At 44.5% G+C, this 17181-nt stretch overlaps 1 protein-coding gene across 2 annotated transcripts in view; it reads left to right on the top strand.

Moving 5' to 3' along the window:
* Positions 1-11897: 11897 nt before the first annotated feature.
* The window catches only part of LOC102101608 (protein mono-ADP-ribosyltransferase PARP12-like), a 35682-nt gene continuing 30398 nt past the window's right edge, over positions 11898-17181 (top strand). The window contains exons 1-2 of one of the 2 annotated variants that reach the window (XM_088055390.1): positions 11898-12274; positions 15645-15777. In XM_088055390.1, coding sequence (XP_087911516.1) covers positions 12000-12274; positions 15645-15777 — 408 coding nt within the window. In that variant the 5' untranslated portion in view covers positions 11898-11999. The remainder of the gene's footprint in view (positions 12275-15644; positions 15778-17181) is intronic. The other variant, XM_014256045.2, reaches the window with a different exon arrangement.

Raw genomic sequence — 17181 nt, 5'->3', positions numbered from 1 at the left:
TGACCTGAAGCAGCACACCTGCTAGAACAAAAATATGAGTGCACACAGAGTGTTTGGATCAAATATATAAATTATCTGGGAGGCAGATGCTGCAGATTGATTATGTTAAAGAAGACTGTGTATCAAAACAGATTTCAGGGAATTTCAAGGAGCTTTTGAAACCAAGCAGTGGCATGAAAGGAAGAAAAAAAGAAGCATCAACATTTGTAATAACCTATTATTATAACAGCTGTAAAAGGTTTCTGTAAAGACATGTTCCCCCACATCTTTCTCAATAAATTTGAGAGAGATGGATTTGATGAGTGGACTGTTAGATTGGATAAGAAAGTGATTGGATGGTCAAATCTGGAGGCTTGTGGTCAAAGGCTCAGTGTCCCAATGGTTATTAGTGGTGACTGGCATCCTTCAGGGCAGGAAGTGTCCTTCCTTCCTATACACTACTGATTATGTAATTTTTACCTCAAAATATCCATTCTCTATCCTGGAGATTATCTTCATCTTACCCCCAAATTTTCCCTAACTGTCCTCTACTGATTACCTCAGTTTACCTCAATATTTTCATTCTCTACCAAAAGATTGACTCAACTTCATTCCAAAAATATTTATTTTACTCCCCTCTGCAGATTATGTAGGGCTTTTGCATTCTCTCCCCTACACATTAGCTCAGTTTTTCCCTAAAAAATGTTCCATACTTGTCCCCTGTAGATTGTCAGATTCTAACCCCAAAAACCCTTCCACAAATCACATAAATTACCTCAATTTTCCCTGCAAAATGCTCATTCTGTCTCTTACAGATTACCTCAAATTTCTTCTCCAAAATATTCAGTCTCCTACTTTCTCTCAGAAAAGCTCTATTTTCTTTCTAAAGTGCCCCAGATTCTCTACCCAAAAAAGGCTGATTTTGTTTCATCTATATTAATTCAGCACTCGTCTCAAAAAGATCACCTCTGCTCCACCTCACAATCTGCCTTTGCTTTTCCCTCAAAAATGTTCATTCTGTCCCTAAGAAAATTACCTCAGATTTTAGCCCCAAAACATCCCCTGATTGCCTCAGGTTTTTCTCCCAAGATGTTCCCTACTGATTACCCCAGTTTTATCTCTGTCCCCTACTGACTACCTCAGATATCAAACCCAAGATGTTCATTCTGTCCCCAGTAGGTTACCTCACATTTACCAAAAAACATTCATTCTGTGTCTTACAGATTTCCTCAGGTTCTACCCCTAGGTTCTCCATACCTGTCCCCTACAAATAACCTCAATTTTACCCCCAAAATGTCACCTACTAATTGCGTCAATCTTCCTTCAAAATGTCTGCTATAGGTCAGATTAGACTATACTTCCAAAATATTCATTATGTGCCCTGCAGTTTAGCTAGATTTTACAACCCCAGATTACCTCTTTTATCCCCAAAATGTTTATTCTGTCCCTTAGATTAGCTCGTGTTTTCTCTCCAAAATATCCACAGTCCCTTACAAAATACCTCAACTTTTACCACCAAAACTTTCCCTACCTGTCTCAATTTTAACCCCAAAATGTCCTCTACTGAGGACTTCACTTTTACCTTCATTCTTTCCCCTAGAGAGTACATCAAATTTTACTACCCAAATCTTATCCACTTCTCCACTACTGATTACCCTGTTTTCTTCTCAAAATGTTCATTCTCTACAATACTGCCTTTATTTTCCAAATTTTCCCTACCTGCCTCCTACAGATTATCTCAATTTTACCCTGATGACACTCAGCAACTGCTCTGCTCTTCCCCTGGCTCACCACAAAGAGCTATTTCTATTTCCTTCTTATAGATCATAATTTCTCACATTTTCAAGCCCTTAATTCTAATTTCACTTATATATATTGAAATTTTTATTCGCATTTTCAAGCCCTATAGATCTATTAAGGAGTTCTTATGTTCTCAAACCCTGTATATAATATGGCAGGTTATTTTTAAATCAGTTTTTATATAAATTATTATTACCTGTATATATATATATATATATATACACATATAAATGAGAAACCTGACAGGATTTATTATGTTACACACACCCTGGCTATGAATTTTCAGGTATTTTTGGACTGTAACCACCTGGACGACCACACTGCCGTAAAACGCTCTACCACCTCACGGCGCCACGCTGCCGTAAAGCACAGCCGCCGTGTCGCTGCTCCCATCACGACACGGGCGCTCTCCTTCCTCCCGTTATTCCAAAGCCCCTGGAATGGGCTCCTGGGTGCACCTGGATAGAGCACTCAAGAAAAGCCTCAAACCGAGGAACCCCTTCAAAATGACGCGCATCAGCTCCAAAATTATGGGACCCCCCCAAAATAACGGAGACCCCACCGAACTATTAGAACCCCCCCAAAATTATGAGGGACTCCGCCACAATGATGAATCCCCCCAAAATGACAGGGAAACTTCCCAAAATTACGGGAGCCCTTCCCCAAAATGACCGCGGCACCCCAAAAATTATTCAAAGCCCGCCAAAAATTATGAGGGAACCTCCAAAACTATCGAAATTTTCACCGCCCGAAATGCCGGGGCACCCCCAAACCCCAGCTCACTGACCAGCCCGTTGCTGCTTCCCATCGATCGTCCGCATGTTCTGGATTCTGCCGGGGGGATTTCAGGGGTGAAGTAGGGGAGGCTTTGTGGTGCCTCCCTAATCTGTAATAATTAAGGAGGTGGGGGATCCCTAACTGAACCCAGCCGCGGGGGGACGGGGGCAGGAGCAGTACCGAGGTCCGTCAGCAGGTGGCAGCAGGGACACAGAGCCCATCCATGTGCCAGACTCGTTCCTGAGAGTGAGCGGAGAGAAAAGTTGGGATTGGCAGAGGGAGGAATGTGTGACCGGACACAGAAACGTGGCCACAGAGGCACTGGGAACAGAGAGAGATGGCGATGCCAGGGACTAGTGGTGGGTGCAGGAGTGTTACGATCCGGTTTAAATCCAGAAGAGCAAAGAAAGCTAAGTCTCTGTGCATAAACCGGAAGGAACTTTGAAGGTTCAAAATATACCCAAAAACGACATTAAAACCAAACGACGTTAGATGTTATGTCAAAAAATTAATATGCTTTATTTAACAATAAAAGAGGCATAGAGAAAGAGAGAAAAAATGAGGGAGGGAGGGAGGAAGGCAGGAAGGCAGGAAGGAAGGCAGGAAGGAAGGCAGGAAGGAAGGCAGGAAGGAAGGCAGGAAGGAAGGAAGGAAGGAAGGAAGGAAGGAAGGAAGGAAGGAAGGAAGGAAGGAAGGAAGGAAGGAAGGAAGGAAGGAAGGAAGGAAGGAAGGAAGGAAGGAAGGAAGGAAGGAAGGAAGGAAGGATGCACGGGGAGTGGGGGACAGGGGGAGAGTGACAGAGGTTAGGTGGAAGGATATCACCCATCCGAGGGTCCCAAGAATGTCTCATTGCTCCCCTTCATCTGGTCCTGGTGGTGAGGGTTCCCTCTGCTGCAGCCGTGCCACGCCACACTGAGGAGTACAGAATGCAGTGGATTAGTTCAGCTTGGGGCAGGTGGCAATGACCCCGTGCCTCCCCTGCAGGGGCCAGGGGACACCGTCCCTTGCCACAGAGGGTCCGTCACATCGTGCTGCAGTGCTGTGGGGCAGGGTCTGGGGACCCCTGTGATGGGCTGTGTCCCCCCTTTCTGCTGTGGATAATCTTTTCCCCTGGTGAAGGGCCCCTCAGCTGGGCTCCTCTGCACAGTGCAGGATGGGCAGCCACTGTGCCTTTTTCCCCTGCCCTTGGGTGCCAGGGCCTTTGTGAGCCTGGCAGCTTATAGCCCTGGGGCTGTGGTCTCTGCCCTCAAGGTGTTAAGCTTGTGCTTTGTGAATGTCCCCAGCCATGAGTTGTTCCTTTATCTTATCTTCATCAACGAGCAGTGTAAGGCCTCTAAGTGTGGAGGTCTTCTCTGCGCCTTTCATAATATAGCTTTGCTATAATAAGCAAAAGTCTTTCATGAAAATGGTTAACTCATAAACTATAATATTTCAGTCTCTGACAATGAGGAAGAGGGCAGAATGAACCAATAGGGACAGGCTGCTGGACAAACAGATGGAAAAGGCCAAAAAATAGCAGAGTACAGAGCAGAGAGGAAGGAATAAAAAGTGGGCACAGCAAGATGGATGGAGAGAGATGAAAAAATGAAAAAGCAACAGACTATTGTAATATTATGCAGCAGGAAGGGAGGAAGTAAAACACAGGGGTGGGAAGCAGTAAGATGCAGGGGGTGTGTGGGATTCAAAGCAATGGACAGGAAAATGGAAAAGAAGAGGCAGCGGAGGAGACAGAATCATGCCATCCACAGGACTGAGAAGGAAGAAACTGAATCACAGGGAGCAGGACAAAGAGAGTCAGAGAAATTAAAAGTACTGATGGCCTACAAGACAGAGAGGAAGGAATGAAAAAACAGGGAGCTGGAGCCAGGCAGAGAGAGACAGAGAAACTGAAAACAGCCAGGGGCAACAGGGCACAGAGAGGAGAAGGGAAAAAACAGGGATATGGAGCCAAACACAGAGATGGCAAAATAATGTGGTAGCAATGGGCTAATGGAGGGAGAGTAAAGAATGTAAAGAGAGGTGTTATAAATGAAATTAGAATTTTGACAACTAGGTCTATTGAGTTAACAGCAGTTTAATTAAAAATGAATACTATTTAGTAAATTGTATAGTAATTTGGTATAAAAGAATACAGTTTAGTAAAAGAATATAATTTAGCAAAAGAATACAATTTATATATGTAATTTTCCAGTAATTAAGTATGATTAAAGCATAAGCAAAACTGACCGGGGTACGGGGAGGTCTTATCACTCCACCTCAGGTACGAAACCAACCGGGGTGTGGAGAGGGCTTCCCACCCTGCCTCATGTACAAAACAAAACAATTCAAACTAAACTTATATACTGTACACTTATACATATTCCTTAATGTTTCCTGCAAGCCTCTTCCTATTTCCGTTTCTTTAATTTTATGTCACTTTTCTTCACAGCGCATGCCTCACTTGTTGCTAGGGGGTCTTCAATCTTCTTTTGGTGGTCTTTAGATGAGGGCTTACACTCATCCTTGTTGTCCTCTGGATAACCTTACAGGCTGCACGTGCGTACTAAGTGTTGTGTTATGTAAGTAAGCATTATGTTCCACAAATTAGTCTTACATTTTATAATTTTCAAGCCCTATGCCTAAAGTCATTCCAACTTTGTCCATCTCAAGGTCAATTTTGTCTTGGGACATCACTTATCTCAAAACCACATCCTGTACCTTAATTTTGACATGTAACATCTGTAAAGGGGTACATCTGCCTTATAACACTGATTCCATTGATTGCTGCTAATAGTAACTTTCTAAATAGTTACAATTTAGTTAGCAGAAATCATTTCCATTTATTACAATAGAGATAAAGACCTGACTCAGCACCACCTGCACAGGAAGAACAGCACCAGCTAGGGAATGAGGAATTAAAATAGGGACAGGGAGCCCGAGGTGGGCCTCAGGGAGGGAAAGGAAGAATTAAAGATTGTGATTCAACACCAGGCTGAGAGATGAAGAAAGAAGTAATTGATAAACAGGGAGCAGGAGCTGGAAAAAAGAGAGACAGAGAAAGAACACATCCCAGTACAGGACAGAGAGCAAGGATTTCAAAATGAGTTGCAGGGAGCAGAGCAAAGAGAGATGGAGAAAGAAATAGATTCATTCCATGCTAGAGCCAAGCAGGAAAACCTTGAACAGGGACAAGCTGCTGGACAGAGAGACACAGAGATCAGAGATACACTGACAAGCTCCAGCACAGAGAGGGAAGAACTCCAAAATACTGCCTGGGAGCCAGAGACAGACAGCAAAGGAGGAAGAAACCAATGACTATAGGGCAAATACAGGGACAGGGAACTGCTCAGAGCAAGATGGAAAAGGTAGATACAAGGGAGCCAAAGTAAAAAAAAATTGCAGCGCTGAGGGAAAGAGGGAGGAGGGGGGCAGTGGAGGGGCAGGGAGGGTTCTGAGACACACAAGGGAGGAGGACTCACCACAGCTCTCCTTGGCACTGCTGGGAGAAGTTGCCATTCCAGCTGCATCTTTCTCCTTCTCTCCTCCCTTCCTCTCCTGTTATTCCAGCTGCTGTGCTGTCCTCCACCTAAGAGAGCAGGTGAGTGTCTCAGATCTCTTATAAGATGAGGCTTCCCAGGCACATGGCTCCACTCCCATACTGCAGCTGTCCCACACTGTGGTCACACAGAGGGACCCACAAGGCACAGCCATACTCCAGTTGCCAGGACAGACTGTCACACAGCGCTAGCCAGGACATTCCAGGTCCCATAGCTGAGCTCCCCGTGGTTTTGCCCCTAGAGACGAACAGGTCTCATCCTGAGCTGGTCCCTGGAGATGCACTTGCCCTCAGCTTCCAGCTTCACCTTTACACCAGCTGGTCTATCACATACTCACACATCTGCACTCACTCCAGTCACTGACTACCCCCTTATTTTCCCACGCTTGTTCCTCCCCTAAATTTCTCACAATAATTTCATCCTTTCTTGTACGATCCAAATTGGCTTTTTCCCATTTTGGCTTGTACTCCTGTTCCTACTCTCTGGACAGGTGCCTGGGAGGCATGTCCCTGCCCAGCCACCTCCACAGCCCAAGCCGCACCAGCAAGGGACCTGAGCAGAGTCACAATTACAATTTACAATGAAGATTGTGTCTTCTTCCAGTGCCTGTGCAGGGGATGAGACAGTCTGAACTGACTGCAGTTTGTAATAAATGGAATTGATTCGTGCTAACTAAATTGTAACTGTTATTAAAGTTAGTATTAGAAACTATCAAAAATCAGTGTTACAAAGCAGATGTACCCCTTTACAGATGCTACATGTCAGAATTAAGGTACAGGATGTAGTTTAGAATATAAGACCAAAATGACCTTGAAATGGACAAAATTAGAACGATTTTAGGCATTGGGCCTAATAATCAGTAAATATAAAACTAATTAGTAGACTAACATAACACAACACTTAGTACACACTCGCAAACCTGTAAGGTTATCCAAAGGACAATGAGGAAGAGGAGAAGCCTTCACCAAAAGACCACCAAAAGAAGACTGAAGACCCCGTAACAACAAGTGAGGCATGTGCCGTGAAGAAAAGTGATGTAAAGTCAGAAAAATCAGAAATAGGAGGAAACTTACGGGAAGCATTAATGAATATGTATAAGTGTACAGTATATAAGTTTATCTTGAAGTGCTTTGTTTTGTACATGAAGTGGAAGCCCTCCCCGTACCCCTGTCAGTTTTGCTTGTGCCTTAACCATCCTTAACCACTGGCCAACTGTATTCACACGTACATATAGAGAGATATATATCTGAATATATTTACTAAACTGTACTTTTTTTTACTAAATTGTATTATTTTACTAAATTGTATTCCTTTTTATTTTACTAAATTGTATTCCTTTTATGTTATATTGCTATTTACTATTTTTTTGTATCCAATTTATCCAATTTATTAAAGTATACTATCAATTAATTAGACTTGGTTGTCTGAAATTTGAAAGTCATTTATAACAAATTATTGGGTGTGTTCAGGGCAGGCATGTCAGGTGAGAAGAGAGCTCCCACCTCTCACCAGCTGAACTTTTATCACATAGCTCAACAGTTTACACAGAACAAAGAAGCCTCAAAATTATCTGGAAAGCCTCAGGCAAGTTGTAAACGCAGCCATTAGCTAAGTAAGCAAACAGTACTGAACTGGTGGAGGGCTGTGTAAGAAATGGAAGGGGGAAAACAAGAAGACAGTGGTGCCAGGATGTTCTGCAAAATGCTATTTGAAACAGTCTGGGGAATACAAGGCAAGAAGAGTTGGGTGTGGGGCAGAGAATAACTCATAAAGTGAGCCAAAGCTGAGACCTGAAAGAATAGTCTCAGGAAGTAGAATGGGGATGATAATAAGAGAAAATGAACAAGTCATGTCAGAATAAAAAGGGGGGAAGCCGGTTTGACAGCATAATTTCCAGGGTGTTTCTGCACACTTTAGCCATCCCCACAAGGAAGAACTGCTGATGTAGTCAGAGGCACCATGGAAGCTGGGTTGTACCAACTATTTAGAGCAGGAATAGCCTCTACTTCACATAGAGCAGGGCAGCTTCACAGAATCCAGTGTAACCATGTCCTGTGCTTATACATCAGACAAGGCACATTTGTTTCAAAACGCATCTGCACCCAGTCAAGCTGCAGAAGTTGCATTTAGGTATGCATTAATTTAACACAGTTCTCCAGCTTTCATTCACATTCATTCAATTTATCCAACTCTGTTCACACTGTCCAAACCCCATACTCACAGCCCATGAGGGGTGCTGGTTTCTCCAGGATCCATGCTGCATGTAACAAAAGGGAAGATGAGCACCAACCATCACACCCCTTTGGTATCTCTTGTGTTATTGTCCACTGGCAGGGGAAAACTGCCTTGGAAATCTTGTGGAACCCAGCACTGACTGTGGTGGCATCCTTGTGCTTCAGTCTGGCTACTGCTGCCTCCCCCCACCCCACATCTTGGGACTTCTTTGCTCATTTTCTGTGTTTCCACATTTTATGGTCTGCTCCCAGTTGAACCAACAGGAAATAGATGTTATTTGTGATGTGCTGTATCTTCCTGCCACGTCCAGCATGTCAGATGGTAGAACTTTCTGCTGACAGAATGCAGAACTTCTGCTTTGAGAAAAACATTTCTCAATTTGACTGCCTTAAGCTGTGGGTTTGGTTATTTAACACAGACCATTCTTTTAACCTTTGTTCTGCTGTTTCTTCTGGTGCTTGCACACAGCCACTTCCATTCATACTTTGCTCATACCAGTCCATATTTCAGTTTAAACTCTCTGAAAGCTGGTTTTGCTTACTACAGAGTCAGTTGAATACCAGAGTCAGGGCAAACAAGGTGTCCTGGGGTGACTTTATGATGTTTGTATCCCCAATCACCTTGTTTATGTTACATATTAAGTTCTGCACCTTTAAGACTGGCTCTGAGCAAAGATGGGGAAGAAGTAGCAGTAAACAGTTTGTGTTCAGAAGGAGCCCTCACTGTCCCCCATCCTGCTCCTGGACTGTGCTGTCTGCAGCACGGACAGACAGCGGGACAGAGCTCTCCTTTGCTTTTAGTTAGTTTTTAGCTCGCTGAGGCAGAGAAGTTCCCCAGACTGTTTTTTTCCTTTTTTCTTGGATCTGTTCAAACCTGCTCTGGACTGAAAACCCAGACAAACCCCGGGAGCTCACGCCTGTGGCCCACCAGGGCCTGGGCCTTGGCACTTTCCAGCACCAGAGGGACTGATAAGAGACTGAGCGAGCTGAGCTACACCCATGGCAAGGACTTTTCTGGATTTGTCATCTCTTCAAACAGCGAGAGGTTTTATTGTTTAATATTATTCCATTTCTGTTAAATAAACAGGTTTTTTTCCACTTTTCTCCAAGGAAATCTTTTCCCAGACCAGCTGGGGGAGGAGCTGCTTGAATTTCTTTTCTGGAGGGACCCCATTCAGAAGTTCTCTCCCAAATTTGCCCTAAACCAGGACAGAAGGAAATACTAGAGCTGCAAGTGGAGGACATCAGACAGAAAGATTTAAAGGGTAGCAAGAGGTTATAGCAATCCAGCAACACTGGTTTCTAACTTTAAACAAAGGGCTTTATACTTAATGCTGGAATCACTATGAAAAAACCACCATTTTGGGATTCCTTCATACAGTGATCCCTTTTGCCTTACCCAGTTGTGCTGTTTCATATGGTTCTGTTTAAAGCTGCTAAGGAAGTCAAGTATTTGGGCATTTGTATTTGCAAAACATAGTAACAAACAGGATAAATCCAGCAATGTTTCTTTGTTTGCTTTTACTCAGTTCTGAGCATAAACCCTTCTTGAATGTATTTAAATGGAGAATAGAACATGCTTGCCAAGACTGCATTTGTAGCTTCTTTCTGCTTGCAGTGCTTCACTTTACTGCTCTATTCTGTTAATACTGTTCCACAAAGTATGCAGCAAAGCTCCTCAGGCCAGTAGTTCAGATTTCTGAGTGGATTAATGCAGAAATGTATGTTTACACTGGAATTGGCTGAAAAAACAAAAGATAAATAAATATAAGCAAATTACTGTACAATTTGCCTGATTTATTATTATTATTATTACTACTTCTACTACTATTATTATTGTTATTATTATCTACTGTATAAAGCTGGTAATATATTGCTGACTCACTATTTGAATAATTTTCTACCTTATCAGTCAGTCCTGAAACTACCTCAAGCATGGATCTGAGTTTTATTATCCTTGATGATCAGTTGAAACCTGAGAATGCCAATATCCACAGCTGGAGCATAAACTAACCCAGAACTATCAATTTATTTCTCCAAAGCTATGATGTGGCAAACTCCTCCCTCTTCTTTTCTATTTCTTTTTAGAAATAATTTCATTGCTTCAATTACCATAGGAGGGGGACAGATATGAGGAAGTATGTCCAAAGAAAAGCTTCTTACGTAGCCTTCAACAACAAAGAAAGAGCATACCACAGGCTCTAGTACCACCTTGGCCTTATTCCTGGAGGTGGTTCTCTCTTTATGACCTGAACAGTGACTGTGACTTTGTAGTTTCACATGCCTTTCAAATCAGCCATCAGCAACAGGCAACACAGGCCACTCACTTTATTTTCAAGGTTAACCTCCTGATCCAGAGGGAGCAGTTGATACTGTCCCTGAAACTTGCAGTGCCAAAGGGTTTCAGTATAAAAGCTCATCTCAAATGGATTTAATCCTCAACCCTCTTTCGATTCAGTATTTGCTGTGCTTCCTCCCCATCCTACAGACCCTCCCCAGCCCTACTTCAACACTAAGAGGAGCCTGGCACTTCTGCTTTTGTCATGGTTTAACCGCAGCCAGCAGCCTGGCCCAGGTAGCCACTCACTCGCTCCCCACCAGTGGGACTGGGGAGAGAATCAGAAGGGTAAAAGCTGGAAAACTCCTAGACTGAAATAAAGACAGTGTAATAGGGAAAGCAAAGGCTGCACACACAAGCAAAGCCAATCAAGGAATTAATTCCCTGCTTCCCAAGGGCAGGCAGGTGTTCAGCCATCTCCAGGAGAGCAGGGCCCCATCATACACCACCGTGTCTTAGGAAGACAAAAGCTGTAACTCCAAATGTCCCAGCCTTCCTTCTCCCCCCCCATCCCAGCTTCCCATGCACCCCAGGCCCCTCCCCAGTATGACAGTACAAGGAGCAGAAAAGACCTTGGCTCTGTGCAAGCACTGCTCAGCAATAATGAAAACATCTCTGTTATCATTCCTGTGTTCAGGACAAATCCAAAACACAGCCCCACAGTAGTAACTTGAAGAAAAACCTACCCCAGCTAAAACCAGCACAGCTTTACAGCCCTGCCAGGACACTCTGCTGCAACCGGTGCTCATCAGCAGCTCACTTCCAGTCGGGAAGAAAAGTAATGGCATTGCTACATAAACATTAGAGTTATTTGTGTATATGTTTTATCCTTCATTATATGCTTAACGCTCTGCATTAGATTCGTGTTAGTGTAGAGAGAGCAAAAGTTAGCAAGGTGAGGAAAGGTTAGGCAAGACTGCCTCATCTTAGAAGTGTTGCAGGCCAGGTTGGATGGGGCATGGAACAACCTGGTCTAGTGGATGGAGGCTCTGCCCAGCGTAGGAGGGGGGAACGAGATGATCTTTAAGACCTTTCCAACCCAAACCACTCAGTGATTCCGTAATAATAACAAGGAAACCTCTCAATCCTTTCAGTCACTTCTTGCATTAGTCACTTCCAGTGTGATGTTCAGGCAAGAAGACCTCGAGGCTGGTCGGATCCCTCCCCCCAGCGCGGCCCGAGCTGCTGGGCCCGCCCGTGCCTTCGGTTTCGATTCCCGTCCAGCGCGGCCGAGAGGCAGTGAGGAGTCCCCGCCCCGCTCCTGCTCCTCTTCCCGCTCCCGCCCCGCTCCCGACACAGTCCCGCTCGCGGTCCCGTCTCGAGCGGAGGGGCAGGATGTGCGATCCGGCCGTGTCCAGTTTCCTCACCCAGACGCTGTGTGCCCATGGCGGGCGGCTGGGGTTGCAGCAGCTGCAGGAGAACATCGGGCTGTCGACACTACAGCTGCAGGACACGCTGTCGGCGGCGGGCCCCCGGCAGTTCTTGGTGCTGGAGGGCGGCCTGGCGGTCCTTGCCGTGACGGACGTGCGGGTCTGTGTCCGCAAGGAGTGCGACGGCTGCGAGCGGCTGCACCTCTGCAAGCTGTACCTCATGGGCAGGTGCTACGTGAGGTGAGCGCGGGGGGCGTGGGCAGCCCGTGGGTACGGCCGGGGTCCCCCCAATCCCCTCACCCCCCCCCCCCCCCACCTCTCACAACTCCCCCAAACCTTTCACACCCCCCAAACGCCTTCACATCCGCCCCAAACTTTCCCTTACACCCTCCAATCCCCCCACAAACCCCCCCGCTCCTCACATACCCCAGCCCCCTCACAGTCCCCACCCCCCCCCCCCTAACTCACTCTCTTCGCCGCTCATGCCCCCCCAAACCCCTCACACCCCCCAAAATCTCTCACATCCAAGCACCGCCGGGGTTGCCGCTCCCGCCTTGCTGTCCCGGGAGGAGCGGGCGGTTATCTGCTCGGATCAGCCGCGGGGGATCCTTGCTGCGGAGGGACTCGTGCCCTGCCCCCGCCATGTCGGTAGAAGCCGACGATTTGGGGTTTTTTGTTTCTTTCATTTTCTGTTTGTTGCTTTGTTTAAATCTACTCATCTCCGCGCCCGTCACTCATCCCCCCCCCGGCATCTGAGTAAAATAGTTTACACCTTTTTCTCAGAAGGAGAAAGGAAAGTGCTGCCATGCCCTCTGATTTCGCTCTAGAGAGTTACAAAAGTTGAGTTTTGATGTCACTGCTTGGCTTACGGCCCTGTCTTTGAGAGGCACTGTTGGATCATCCTGGGTACATCAGTCTGTTTCTGGAAGATGGAGGACTCATGGGATGGGCAGGCCCGGCAGCCACTCTAGCCACAGGTGGCCAAAGGTGGTGCCTAATTTAAAATAAAAGAAACCAAAGGCAAATGCAGAAGAGCAACTCAGCTTTGCCACTGCAATTACTGATGGAAGAACTTTGTAGTTTAAGACCCCAAGCCCCAGGTCTGGTGCTGATGGAGCATAAGGAACATGCATGATCCCACTGGATCCTTCCTCTTCTGCCCCAACAAAATGGATCACTGTGCACTAAGATCTGGATAGCATGAAGGGGAAAAGCCATGTCTCTCGCTCTCATCATTAGGATAATAAGATTTTTTTATTTTTTGTTACATTACAGGCAATACAGTAAGCTCCCATGGGGTTCACTGTTGGAAATGCCTTGACGTATGTGCAGACACTCATGATGGATAACTTTGTGTGAATTAAAGTTTGCAATGAGGCAGGTCCCTTCATTATGATAAACTACCTGTCCTCTCTGTAACACTAAGTATTTAAAATCACTTTAGTATGCGTTGAAAATTAATAAAGCAAAGAGTATACCTTTCATGGGAGGGAGCTGGATTAAAATGAGAGGGCAGAAATTCTGCCAGGTGGACTTAGATCAAGACAGAGACTATTTTTTAACCGATAAGGTGAAATCTAGCCTTGCTTCCAGGTCTTGCATTCCTTTTGTTTTAGAATCCCTGGAAAGATAAATGTATGGGCAAGCTACTTGGGTCTTTGGTTTAGTGGAATCATTGTTTTAGTCCAGTTAATCCTGTTTTTAACTAATGTCTGGCAAATGGCTTTTTGCTGTTATTTTCTTTTTTCCTAAATGTCTTACTAAGCTCAGCTGTATATTTGTAGAGTGTTTCAGCCTTTGACTTGAAAGTACAGACTCAAGTGATGTGGAAGACTGTGTGACTGTTGGTGGAGTCTCAAATTGACTGTGGAAGAGCACTGGTGATGGGTCCCACCTCACACACTCTGTAGCTTACCTACCTTCATAGTCATTAATTGAGTGCCTACAGCATCTTGGAAGAAAGCCTTGGAAGGTTGTTTCTCAGGACCAAAGACAGCACAGTTCTGCCCTTCCTGTTTACTTGCTTACAAAGAATGTGTCCAACAGGTAGCAGGGGTCAGGGGAGAAATACCTACATAAGGGTCTGTACAGAAGGATTGCATATATACCTTGAGGTAAAACTTCACAAGGAGAGCTTCAGGAGTTAACTAGAGGCTGAAAGAGTAAAGGGATAGACTTCAGTCTGGTAAGTTGACAGGTACTTTTACTGGTTGAGTATGTCTAAACTTAAGGCTGTATCAGATCATGTATTGAAGAGCAGGACATGAGGAAGCTGTATTTTACTGCATTGAATTAATGCACAGGCTGACAACGCATCTCCTCTCGGTTACTGATTTGCAGTACCATTTCAAATAGATGTAAAAAATCTGCAATCTCCTTCTCTAATTCATACTCGTCAGACTTTGGGCTTCGTAAGTGGCACCACTGACTTCATTATTCTAGCTTAATTGCTTCTTTAATCAAAACTCGTAAGTTAAACTTACCGGGTTTTTGATTTTTAAATTTTTTTTTTAATAAAACTTCACAGCTACTGAAGATAGAAAAATGTGTTGTTTTAAGCTTCACTGTCACTTCTGTTTTGTGCAGACTCTTGTGTGTATCTTTACTTGCCGTCCCAAGGGCAACAACCTTTTATGTTCACAAAATGAAGGCTGTTGCAACTTCCGGCATGGTTGGTGTACGCCTTTAAAATTAGCTTTCCCCTCCAGCTGTTCAGGTGTCACGATCCGCTAATACAAGCGAGAGTCGTGTGAGGTTCATTTGATCTCAGAGTGCAAAAAGACACAAAGGGATATCAGTTTAAATCACAACAATGGTGTACCTTTATTTTAGTGCCAACAACGGGTTATGTGATAGACTAGAGGGTGAGAGAGAGAGAGGGAGGGAGGGGGAAAGAAAACAGAGAGAAGGGGGAGGTTATAGCTACCAACAGACGAGACGGGGTGACCAGGATCTTTTTCCAAGGGGAGATCTTGAAGAAGTTAACTTAGAAAGTCACTTTTATAGTTTGTTTCAAAAGTGCGGGGCAGCTGGCCAAGAGGTGGGGAAATTCCTAGGCTATTGTGATGAGACCCCTTGCTCTAGGAAGCAGGTGTAAGGTACAGAGCAGGCCGCTCCTTACAAGTCCCTGCTCAGCAGCAGGAACGAAGGCAGTGCACCATGGCAGCACAGCAAGTACACCTGCAAACAATCACTTGGCAAGCATCCACCTCAACCAGCCCAGAACCCCTGTACAAAGTCCCGTAGGGTCTTTAGGGTCTTAGTCTCTGTTCTTGCGACACTTTTGAGGCAAATGAAGGAAACTTTGGACCATTTCTTACATTAGGTCATGTGACTTGACTTGGATCTTCCTTGACTTGCATCTTGGAGGCAAAGAATGCATGGGGTCTGGCTGCATTGATGTTTAAAATGAGGAGGATAGGGTCACGGCACTTCACAGAGGAGTTCTGCTGTTTGGTCCATTCTCTGGCTAATTACAGACACCAACTAAATGTTCACAGAGACTCCCACCAAGCCACCTTTCTCTCAAGTTGCACATTATCTGAGGTTCTTTTTTACATGAACTTGACTAAAGGAATAAACATTGATATTTCTGTGTATTTTCTTGCAGCTCTTGTAAGTACTCGCATGACATCATGAATGTGGAGAACAAAAAAGTTCTAAAAAAACATAATTTGTCTGGCCTCAGTGAGAATGAGCTGCAAGTCCTGCTTCTCCAAAACGATGCATTCTTCCTCCCTGATGTAAGTTGTACTGATGTCTTAAGAGAAAGTTTTTGTTCATTAGGAATGGGAGAGGGCAAGAGAGAATGTGGAGTTCTGATCTTAACATCCAGCTGTTAAGATATGAAACAGGATTAGTCAGAATGAAAGAGGAATGAGAATGGCAATGTGAAACAACATTAAGCCAGACTGTGAAAGGGCTGTGTACTTAAAATAATAAAAAAAAAACACTCCCACAGCCGTAAAACTGTTTAATAAGTACCCAGAGACATGCATCTGGTGAAGGCCCTGTCATCTGTGATGTGTCAGGAGCAGACCTGCCCTCTGATAGCAGGAGGTGGGAAGCAAGGCTACAGCTTGTCTTGTGTGCTATTTCTGTTATCCCAACAGCATGGCTATAAAGCTGCTCAAAACAAGCAAACTAAAATGTCAGCAACTTGACCAGAGGTTTAAAAAGGGGTGAGATAAGCAAGAGAGAGTTGAAAGATCACAATAACTGTACTTGCTTACAGGGTGAAAGGTATGGCCAAAACCCAGTTTGTTGCTTTTTCCCTATTAGATGATGAAGACTAGGAAGTGAGTGCTCCCTTCCTTTTCCAGTTCATATAGGCCTGCACAGGCCTGCCCCCATTTTGGTGCTTGAGGGTATAAGAGATGAGAAGAATCTGTGAGAAGATGACCAAATTACTGCAGTCAGTTTTGTTTCAAATATGGCTCTTCCAAAGTGCACAGAGTTTTTGTACTCTGTCTTTCTACAAAGGAACCTTTGACCATATTGTGTGCTGTTCATTGGTTTTGTTAAATTTGGTTGAACATTCTGATTCAGCATGTGTGTATAAGGGCAATACTGTCTTCAATGTTTGGCTGTTTAAAAATCAGTCATATCCTGTTCTGACTGCAGCTGCTCCTGGTTAAGAAATTACCAAAGTATTGCCTTTGTCTTTGGAAGGTTATAATCTCCACAGATTTGTTGATGCAACAGTTCTGTTGTTTCTTTGTTCTCTGCTGTGAAAATGCTAGTCTTTGACAAAATATAATTTTTTTATGGTGTAGTGTTTTAAAGTATGTTTTACTGGCAGACTGAAGGAACATGGTGGTGATAAGCAAGGAGAATTACTAATTGTTCCCAGTAACGAGCAAATAGTTGCAACTATTCTTGGTATTAGCCTTAAGTGCTTACTAGAAATCTGTTCAGCCGTCACCCCTGCAGGCATCATTAATTACCTGTAATTTAGGAGCACTTTAACTCCTATCAGTATTTAGTAAAATAGCAAAACCAAGAGAAAACTGTGGTCAGTGCAGGCCATTCATAAACCTGAGAGCTTGGAGGTGGGATGTAAAAGCCAATTTGGCTCTTTCCTGCTTAGAAATGCTGACTGCTTGTGTGTGTGAAGACATGGCATGTAGGAAGCTCTCAAGCAAGAG

The sequence above is a fragment of the Pseudopodoces humilis genome, chromosome 5 (assembly GCF_049639895.1).
Source record: "Pseudopodoces humilis isolate 2021_Gansu_Grassland_sample_001 chromosome 5, ASM4963989v1, whole genome shotgun sequence".
Taxonomy (NCBI): domain Eukaryota; kingdom Metazoa; phylum Chordata; class Aves; order Passeriformes; family Paridae; genus Pseudopodoces; species Pseudopodoces humilis.
Note: the sequence above shows the minus strand (reverse complement) of the source record. Positions and strands in the feature narration are given on the sequence as shown.